This window comes from Astyanax mexicanus, chromosome 6 (genome assembly GCF_023375975.1).
Source record: "Astyanax mexicanus isolate ESR-SI-001 chromosome 6, AstMex3_surface, whole genome shotgun sequence".
Lineage (NCBI taxonomy): Eukaryota > Metazoa > Chordata > Actinopteri > Characiformes > Acestrorhamphidae > Astyanax > Astyanax mexicanus.
In genome coordinates, this window is record NC_064413.1 from 6,785,371 (window position 1) to 6,796,336 (window position 10,966).

General features: G+C 36.0%; 2 protein-coding genes across 2 annotated transcripts in view; one reads left to right on the forward strand and one right to left on the reverse strand.

Annotated features, from left to right (window-relative positions):
• slc2a3b (solute carrier family 2 member 3b) overlaps positions 1 to 10,966 on the reverse strand; it is a 39,969-nt gene that overhangs the window by 5,548 nt on the left and 23,455 nt on the right. Inside the window, exons 6-10 of the mRNA XM_022673989.2 lie at positions 6,939 to 7,126; positions 5,615 to 5,719; positions 2,806 to 2,910; positions 1,989 to 2,069; positions 512 to 715 (exon numbers count right to left, since the gene is read on the reverse strand). Coding sequence (XP_022529710.2) covers positions 512 to 715; positions 1,989 to 2,069; positions 2,806 to 2,910; positions 5,615 to 5,719; positions 6,939 to 7,126 — 683 coding nt within the window. The remainder of the gene's footprint in view (positions 1 to 511; positions 716 to 1,988; positions 2,070 to 2,805; positions 2,911 to 5,614; positions 5,720 to 6,938; positions 7,127 to 10,966) is intronic.
• On the forward strand, positions 7,604 to 10,413 carry LOC125802502 (uncharacterized). The gene is made up of 4 exons (XM_049480748.1): positions 7,604 to 7,682; positions 9,320 to 9,392; positions 9,663 to 9,789; positions 9,962 to 10,413. Exons 1-4 carry the CDS (start codon positions 7,656 to 7,658, stop codon positions 10,347 to 10,349), a joined length of 615 nt encoding a protein of 204 aa, XP_049336705.1. The 5' UTR covers positions 7,604 to 7,655; the 3' UTR covers positions 10,350 to 10,413.

Consider the following 10,966-nt stretch of genomic DNA (forward strand, 5'->3'; position numbering starts at 1 on the left):
TTTGCTGTTAGCTATTGTGGCTAATCTGCTATAGTGGGCTTCATAATAAAGGTCCTCAAGCAGGAACATAATAATAGTTGTTAATATTATGTAGTTATTTTATTCTGGTAATATTTGCCTTTTTTTTCGAAGCATTTTAAGAATAAAAGTACATCAAACTAAAACATAGCTTAAAACGATTAATAAAACATAGCTCAAAAATGTAATTGAAATCTGTTTGGAATTGTCAAAAAAGATTTGGCAAAAATTTTAATGGCAACCCCAAATCATTTACTTTTACTTAAATCCAGATGGCAAATTTTTTTTGTTCAGGCAGTGTATTTTGTCTGTGTCGCCCAACACTATCTACAAGCATGATGAGCAAGACCAAGCAAGATCAAAATCAAATGCTGCAAACCCAACGCTAGCCAAGAGCTGGTTAACCAGCTAGCTACATGCTAATAAAACCTTTTAAAAATGTGACTGAATATTTCCTTAATGTTATTTGTTAGCTGGGATGATGGGATCTTACCTGTAGCATGGGGAAGAACATGGCCACCAAGAAGTTGGAGATCCAGTTTGAGCATCCTCCCACTGCGACGGCGGCCGGGCGAGCATCCTGCGCAAACAGCTCCGTCGCTATGAACCACGGGATCGGCCCCGGCCCGATTTCAAAACTCGCCACGAACCCAAACACGGCCAGGATCGCTACGTAACTGATTACAGGGGTTTTACTCTGTAGAGACAGGAGAGAGGAGAATATTCTTATAAATTAAACTTTAAAGCTCTTTATTACTGTCATTGCTATTATTTTTAGTGCTTTGTATCACTATTCATTTCCCAAATCACATACTGTAGATTGGGTTTCGATTCACAAGGTCCCAAGGTTAAATCCCACATTTTAATATTAATGTAACGTTAATATTTACCATATATGTTTTTACATATACATTCTACATTGCAAAAAAGTTCCATAGGGTCATAGCTACAGCTTCTACAGTCCATCGCTAGAGACCTCCAAACTTCATGTAGCTTCAGGTTAGATTAACAACAGTAGAGCGTAGAGAACCTCATAGAATTGGTTTCCATGGTCGAACAGCTTCATCCAAGCTTTGTATCACCAAACACAATGCATGAAAATGGATTCTTATGGCAATATATTTTTTATGGATCTACATGTACAAAGTATTTGCCATTTAAAATGCTAGTACATCTTGATTTAATGGTTTGTTACTAACATGGTTACCTTTATACTTACAATGTATTTATGGTTACAACTATATATTTAAATATCTACGTATATATCTGAAGATCATTCAGACTATGTAAGTTGCTAACGTACCTAGCAACTATGCTGTTGGGAAACGCCAGGGTGACAGGTGTGGAAAAACTGTCGCATCTTAGCCTGTGTCTGTCTCTGTTATCCTGTCTTGTGTCCCTAGCCATGCGCTTTTTTCAGCACATGGCATTGTTTTGGTTATCCTTCTGTCTCCGCCCTAGCCCCAGCCCCGCCCTAGCCATTAGTGTTGTAAGCTCTTGTCTCATTTGTAACCCCGCCCCCAAATGTGGGCCTGAGTATATATACCCCATGTGCTCCCTTTGCTGCCTGTCGTGCTTTTTGTTTGACCTTGTCCTGTTACTCTGTCTGGATCTATTTATCTGCATTTTGTTTAGCCTCAGACCTGCTGTGTTTTTTATGTTCCAATGTTGCTTTATGTAGTTTGTTTCTTTGTTTGTTATTTTTGCTTGTTTGATTCAGTCTGTTAGTTTATCCTCTGTTTTATAGTGTTTTGTTTTTGTTACCTTTTCCTTATATTACTCCCTAGTGTTCTTTTCTTTGTTAGTTTAAATATGGAAAATGAAGAAGACTTGCATTTGCATCCTGCCTCCTCCTCTTCGTTACAAAAACATGCATTAGAACATCAAGCCACATCCACAATAAAGCAGCGATGGAGGGTATGACAAAATAATTGTTGAACTAATCATTTATCATTTCTATAAACACTCACCGATGCGTCTGATGTCACCGCCACTGTTCCGTTACACACGACTGGAGCCGCACACAGGTCTTCTTGTGGTGCACAGGGGTCCTGAAAGTGGTCCAAAAAAAATCACAATCACAAAGACACAGAGATGGCATCAGTTAATGTTAATGTGTAACAGGTGATTATCTGATTTTATTTAAAATCATTGTACCAAGTGTTTTTTCTTTACCCAAACAATGCTGCTCATGAAATGCTAAGTACCTACGTAAGCTAGCTAACAAATGTTGGCTCTGGGGGTTCGGATTTTTAAAGGAAATTTAAAATGGAAATTTTAATGCAATTTATTATAAATGTATTTGGGATATAATGTTATATTTACTTCATTAACAACAATGATTCTATTATGAATTTATTCTGGATGTAAAAATATAATTAAAATGTATTCTGGATATTAATGTGTTATAAAATCCCTTTGATATTATTTTTATATTTTTTTCAGGATTCTCCATATATTATAAAATGTATTCTATAGTCATTTTAATTTAATTTATTCATTCATGAATTTATTCTTAGTTATTTGGACATTAAATTATTAAAAACTTATTCTGTATATAATTTTTATACAGTCATTTTGGATTGATGTTATAGTTTTATTGAATTATTCTGGATATTAATGGAATTATAAAGTTTTAGTAGAGTTTCATGCCTATATGTTCAATTTGTTAAGACTTTTCATGTAGAAATGACCATAATAAGATATTTTATTATAATTCTTAATTCTTTTAAATCCATAAAAGTGTAAGAAGCTTAAGTTGATACTTTAGCTCAGACTGGAACTCACCAGCACCAGCTGCAGAACGATGGTCATGACCAGAGCGCATATGGCCATCCCACCCAGCCCAAACATCTGCAGCGTCCTCCGTCCTGCTCTCTCCACCAGAAACAGCTGAGGAGCAGACAGACAGACAGACAGACAGCCAGCAGCAGCTGAACGTCACTGAATACTAATACCAACAACTAATAAATCAGCTGATTAATATTAATATTAATAATAGACTTAATTATACCTAGCAGAGGTGGAAAAAGTACTGAAAAATTATAATTAAATAATTGTAATAAAGTAAAAGTACCTTTACTTTGCTTAAATTCTACTCAAGTAAAAGTAAAAGTACCCATCTAAAAATATACCCGAGTAAAAGTAAAAAAGTACTCAATTCAAAATGTAATTTGAGTAAAAGTTACATAGCTATTTCTATTTATTTGATGTAAAAAAGTACAACAAATCATAAATTAAATAATTATTAAATTGAAAAATTGAATAATTTGGATCTTTCAGGCAGTATTTGTTCAGACCACCCCATAAAACAAGTGTTATAGGTTTCTATGATCCATTTTTTCTTTACTGTTAAAAAGTTATGGTCATATAGGTGACTATAAACCGTAATTGTATAGTTTTACAGTTTATTATTATTTTTTTAACTGCTATTTACATGCTTTTAACATCTAAGTAGATGTTCCAAATAAAAACTTAAGGAATTATCATTAAAAACATAAAATCACACAAAAAAGAATGTTTGTAGGCGCATGCGCAGTGCCTTAAAGAAGCACATATCGATGGGTAGCATAACTCGACTGAACACCGGTTCCCCCAAGCCGCGCACACAGACCCCAGGCTACGCTGCTGATTAACACAGCGTCTCTCCTGCTAACAGTAATAAACACTGCTGGGAAAAGTTCAGCTGCGCTGCCATGGAGAACAAAACTCAAAAAAAAAAAAAAATCCCCAGCATTTCATTTTTTACTCAGTAATGGGTAATTTTTCAATGTAGCGAAGTAAATTACTTGTGTCAAAATGTACTTGAGTAAAAGTAAAATTACCTATTTTAAAAACTATAAAAATGACAAATACGCATAAAATCTACTTAATTACAGTAACGTGAGTAAATGTAATTAGTTACTTTCCACCTCTGATACCTAGTATGTGTTAGCTACATAACCCTTATATCTACTTGTTATATATTACTATACAGTACTGTACTAAAATTTTAGGCACCTAAGCAAATTACACTAATTCATTTATCTCAGAAATACGACTGTTTTTGCATTAAAAAAGCACCACATATGATTTAAACAGATGCAAATAAACATAAATTCAGTAAAAAGTAACATGAATTTCTCATTTTTAGGTAAGTATGTTATATCCTGTGAGCCTGAAGCTGTAGGACAAAGTGTAGAGATTCCAGATTTCTCCTGGATGCTCCTCAGCCAGCATGTGTGTATTATGTTCAGTTCCATCCGCAGCTCACCTGATTTACCAAATTTACAAATTTACCAAACCAGCTGTTGATTAATGTGATGAGAACAAGAAATAATAACTATATTAAACTCAGATGAGGAGGAGAGATTAGGAGACGTTTTAAGGAAAACAGTGCTGTAAAAGTTGCTCTGCTTTTTCTACATTTTCTGTTTGTATTTATTGTAATGCTGTAATGTGTTTTACAGAGCTAATAAACACTTACTGCACAGATAAGAAGCTTTTTCTTTATAAAAATTCCCACAGGTGCCTAAAACATTTGCACAATACTGTATATAACCACCTGTGATGGGAGTAACGGTGTCGAAATAAACAGGGTTACTAACGCCGTTTCTTTTTTCAGTAAGGAGTAATCAAACTAATTACTCTGCCTCTAACTATAACGCCGTTACCATTTCCGACATCCCGTTACTGCACGTTACTTTATCAGCTCAATGAACCTTTTTGCATACAGACAAAGGCGCAAGTGTGTGTGTGCGTTGTGTGTGTAAGTCACAAGGAAGGGGAGGATGAGATAACCGCCTAAGCAATGATTGTTGTCTTTGCTGTCGTGCACTCTATTCATCTGGCTTATGAAACACGCTCTGAGAAGGTGGGGGTTACGGGGGCAAGTAACACAAAAGTAACACAATAGTTACTTTTACTGGTAACTAGCTACTTTTATAGTGGAGTAACTCAGTCAGTAACTCAGTTACTTTTTCGGAGAAGTAACTAGTAACTATAACTAATTACTTTTTCAAAGTAACGTGCCCAACACCGCTAACCACTATAAATTGCATTGACCTCTAATTCACTGTTAGTCTGTGTTTTGCTGAGCACCAACAGCAGGGGGCGATCTGCTCACTTAGGTCAGAATAACACTTTGCCATATCTGTCATTCTGCCCCTAACTCACCGTTAATGTGTAGTCATGCCCACCGGGGCTACCGTCACTTGGGTATTCTGTTACAGTATATTTTATATAATGATTGACTGTCTGGCTACAGTGTTGTAGGCTATAAGAGCAGGTTACCATGTCTGTCTTTATTGCAAGTATGACTTCATATGTTTAACTATAACTATAATTTTACAGTTCTTCATTGCCAAATAAAGATCCCAAACTTCCCAACTCATCCCAAACCCAAAGTACTGGCTGGAGGACCATCATTCCAGAGAACATAGTTCCTACACTGCTCCACAGCTCAATACAGGGGGCTTTATACTCCTCTAGCCCAAATCTGCAGTGGGTACAACTTAAAATATGCTCATCTATTCATTATCATCAAGGAATGTCTACAAATATCTGAACATGTGATGTATATTACAGAGTGAGGTGTAAAGAAGTGTAAAGTACTCACAGAAACCACAGTAAAGACTGTATTGATGATGCCAGTTCCTATAGTGGCGTAAATGGGCTCACTGACCCCCGAGCTCTTAAAGATTTGTGTAGAGTAATAAAATACCTGCAGTAAAAACAAAAAAAAACAAAAAAAAAAAAACACACAGACCGACATGATCACATCAGAACTAACAGAAAAACATTTTTTTCAATATAAGGTAATCAGTTCTTTATGCCTAAAAGATGCTACTTTAAAGGACTGGTGAATAAAGCTAAATTAATATTAATATTAATTAAGATTTTTGTTTATTAAATTCTAATAATATGATGTCATTCGAAAGAACTGAAACATACCTTTAATCTTACTAGAAAACAAAATCTTAAAATAACTTAAACTCAGAAAGATATACACTTGTTAAATCCCCATAATCTATAATTGAAAAAAAAAAGATGATAGAGGACCATTTACGGAAAGGTATTTTTTCAGATTTTATAATATTTTACATTTATTTCCCAAGACAGTTCACTGAATAAGCTTAACATTTAGAACAGAGACCTAGAAACGTGAAAACTGGACATTTTAATAGCAGAATGGAAATTAGCTTATGATAAAATTCTCACCCGAGTGATAAACACACGCCTTATAAATTGGTAATGCAAATTTATATCTAACTCCTGTGAAATTAAAATTTGTATGATAAAAAATGACCAGATACTTGCACTAAATACACAGTGTCAAGGACTGTCTTGTGTCTGAATAAAATATTTTTTATATATATATATATATTTTTATAAAGCTCTATTTAATATTTAGTGCAGTTTTCTCAGAACCCAGAGCCCCAGAGTGGTTGTACTTTGTTTGTTTTATTTATTTAAGACATTAAAATATTTTTATATTGGAAACCCAATGCCTGCTCTTAATAATAAAAATTAGTTTAACTGTAAAATGGTGTAATAATATTATTATGCTAGGATATTATTACTGTGGCACACTGTCTTAAAGTTACGTTGAAACCCAAAAGCAGGAAAAAGCATTTTTTTTAGTGGTGCTTTAAAATGACAATATTATTATCGTATATCGCAATAATTTCTGGGGAAAAAACATTGTCCTGAAAACGGTATGAGACTTTGCTTATCACTTAAACCAAAGCCAGGTAAATCTCTGATCCTTCAACCATTTCATTAGAATATGAAGCAAGAACATTGCTAAATCCACACTATTAGCTGGATTGCTATGTTCAGATCAATATGCTTTGCTACTCCCATATTAAATATAGAATAAAGTATAGAATGCATATTTTAGGAGAACAGGAAGTTAAAGTTGTGGGAATTGTGGGACTCACAGCATTAATGCCAGAGAACTGCTGAGAGACGTTCATGACGATTGCAATGATGATGGGCTGCCTGTAGATGGGGTTGCGGAACAGCTCTGGGATGGACACTTTCTGTTCTTGGTTGAGCTTGTCGGCCTCTTCCTTCATCTCCCGAATGTCATCCTCAACATCCTCTTGCCCACGGAGAAGCACCAGTACTGAAACATACAAAACATACATATGTCACTGTGAGTTTGGTATCACTTTAGTTGCATGGTACATCATAGATGCCTCAAACACACTTTATTATCAAAGAAAGATAACTATGGCGTCACATTAATGTCAAAAGTCGAGGGCGCAAAAATACAAGTAGGGGGCGCAAAAATACCGGGGTGAAAAAAAAAACCTGCTTGTTTTAACGTTTAGCGTGTATAAATTTCCTTCTCGCAAGCGCAAATGGGAAACTCATGAGCAAAAAAAAGGGAATGGTGTGCGCGCTGAAGAAAAAGTTGCTCTCGAGCTTAATTTTTCTCCTCTCGGGGGCTTTTTTTCCTCGCGCGCTGTGTGAATTACCTGCAGCAGCAATTTCTGCTCGACTGAGTTTTTTGCGCTCGAGTTTTGAAAGGGGTGTTTTTGGCAGTTTGGGGGGGGAGTCAGGGTCGCCTCCCTCAGCGAACGCTATTGGCTGATATCTCCACAGTTTGTGACGGACCGCCTACTACCAGCAGTCTCCTTCAGAGAGCAACGATGGAGGGCGAGGAGGAGCGACAGCAGGTGAGTTTGCTAGCTGTGCTAAAAGCCTTTGGGTTTATCTAAATAATAATAGTAATAATCCGGGGTTACACATTTCTGCTGACCGTCTTAGTACTTTTTTTTGTCTTGAAGCTGGTTATTTGAAAGATATGGGTTAGTTAGCTTGCTAACGTTATATAACTAGTGCTATCCCCGTTAGCAATGCAGGCGCCGGGTCTTCCGACCGCGGTGACGCCGCGGTAACAGTGCCGGCGACCGGGTCGTAAACAATCCCGGACAGCGGGTCGTTCCACGACTCTGAGCCGCGTTTACAGTGCTTCGATTCGGTCAAATGTGACGAGGCTGAAGTTTAATATTCGCAGCTGCCGCTTCACTGAACGACCGTGAAGTAAAGGGAGCGTTCACAAACACCCGCTGCTGCTCAGATTATATTAAACACCTCACAGATTAATACTGAAGGAGAAATAATGAAGAAAAGCAGTAACTTACAGTTGTTTATTAACAATGTAAATATACAATATGTTATTAAATGTAATCTTATATACACGATGTTCCATCGCTTATTTTCTCCAGTTTTGCCTGCAATATGAATTTGCTCTTCTAGTGTAATTAATTTTCTTCTTAAACAGGACATATCTTAAATAAGGTTCTTGTCTCCTACTTTAAGGACAACCTGGAATTAGCCTGGCCCGAACTGATTTTATACTGTACAATTAATTGGAAACATTCTGAGCCACTGTGCATAAAAAAATATTATAAAGCTAATGCTCCAGTGTGATTTTGAAGGACTTTTTCATCTTGAGCCAGAATACATACACATCAGATGAATAGTTATAGTCTCCTACTTTAAGTAAAACCTAGAATTAACCTGGCTCGAGCTAATTTTAAAATGTTAAATTAATCGTCAACATTATGTTAAATTTCCTTTATGCAAAATGGCTTGGCATGCCACGTTGACTATTAAAGTTATAGAGTACAACTCTTCATCTAGAGTGTATTTGTTCTGGGCAAAATGAAAAAGTAAAAATCAAACTGGAACATATTTATTAAACTGGAACACAAATATTATTTTTCTTTGTGCACAATGTATTGGTATGCCTATGCCATGATTCCAATTAAATGTATGGTTTAAAATCAGCTCGGGCCAGGCTAATTCAAGGTTTTCCTTAAAGTAGGAGACTAGAACTCTAGTTAAGATATTTCCTATTTAAGAAGTAGATTAATTATATTAGAACAGCACATTCATGTTTTAAGGAAAACTGGAGAAAATAAGTGATGGAACATCGTGTACGTAACATTGCATTTATGACATTGTATATTTACATTGCTTTTCTTCATTATTTCTCCTTCAGTATTAATAAATCTGAGCAGCAGCGGGTTTGTGTGAACACTCCCTTTACTTCACGGTTGTTCAGGTGAAGTGGCGGCTGCGAATATTAAACAAACTTCAGCCCAGGAATACGAGGATGCGAATATAGAGCCAAACGAATCTGGAGCTGCGAATATCAAACCAACTTCAGCCTCATCTAAAGGTGGCCCCAGCTTTGATCATAACTGTTCTAAATAATATTGAGTAAGTAGTCAAGCTTAATACATGTATGAGAATACATTTAGTAATGTTTGGTTCTCTTTGCCTTTCTTCCATCAACTTAAAATAGATACAGTTACAGGATGCAGCTAGGCACATTGTGGGGATGCTGAGGAAGGCATTGAAATCTCCTTCTCAAAATGGTAACATTTACTGTGTGTTACAAGCTTTTACTGACCTTCTTTGTCCGTCTTTTGTATAGCATTTTGACGCATTCAGTGGTTTTGCTTAAACCTTGAATGTAATGTGCTACTGGGAATTCATTCACAATATGTTTACATCAGGACTGAATAAGTTGTCTTTCACAGTGCTAGGTATTGCAGATATTAGGCCGGATACAGGTTGTAGTGTCATGTTTTTAGGTCTAATGGTTTACTGGTTAGAGTAAATGACTTGTTAAGGTGATATTGTAGATGGAGCTCCAGTTCAGAGAGGCCAGACGTCAGGGACCCCAGGGTCAAAGCGACAGATGGTCTCAAGACCTGTCCAGCCAACCGTGTCTACTGCTTCACGCAGCAAACTGGATGAGAATATGGCCAGGTCTGAATCTTTAAAAACAACAACAACAACAACAAAAAAAATATATATATATATATAACATGGAGAGATGTTGTAATTGTTGTCTTAATCATTTAAAATTATTTTCAAAGTGCATGTGTGTTTGAAGTGATTGGTCTCCAGAAGTATTGTTTACTATTTCCCCCTTTTCCAGATCATTTCCTGGACTCTTTAAAAAAAACTGTTCAAGACCTCGGAAACGGGCAGTGAAGTCAAAACATGTTCAGTTTTTTCTTTTGGACAAAGTAACTGACCGTACCCCCAAGACAGGTGAGGAGATGGTACTTCTCCAAGCTGGACTAGGCCGTAGGACAGTTTCCAGAGGATGCCGATCACTCAGAGGTATATGTCTTTTTTCCCTCTTACATGTGTTATGTTACACAGCCATTCATCAGTGGTCAGACTATGCCAAAGTGGTCTTGTTTGTGTGCTTCTGTTTTACTGTTAAAAGTTTGTGCCATTTATTTGCTCAAGTTATTCTGGAAAAATCACCTAGCACCCCATCAAGCTTTAAATTAGACCAAAGTAGTTCCATTCATTAGCGCTGCTTTTGTGATGTTTGTGCTGTCAAAAAGTCCAGTCCTGTTATCAGTGTCTAAAATGTTTTTGTAGGTTTTGATAATTAAATAGCATATTTAATGGTAAAATAAAGCAGTAGTGGTTAAGCAGAATTTATATTTATTATATCCTACTGTCATATAATGATTTGTCTTATCATTTTCATTTTGCTGGCTGATATGCAGCTATATTATCTGCTCATAATATATGTATTTGTATCTGTGTGGATATTGATTTGTATAAAATTGAATTTTGTCTAAGTTATCAAGTAGAGGAAGAGATGGCATGAACCATTGGATGCTATTTAAATCTCAGGCTTCTTTACCTGTTTGCATCAGTACATTAGTAATTTTCTCCTATTTAATTCTGATGGCAGATTAAAAAGAAACTTTTAAGCTGTATTGATGTAGCAACAGTAGCAGGGTGTACATGATTGGGAAAAAAGTAAAACAGCTTGGTGAAGATGCTGTATAGAGAAATATAAAAATAAAAATGACAAATATTTTTGTTAATGGCACAAATACAGCACTAATGATTAAGACAACTTTAAAGCAATCTGGCTGTTGATGAGGGGCTGTGTCCCATAACGGTTAAGAAAACC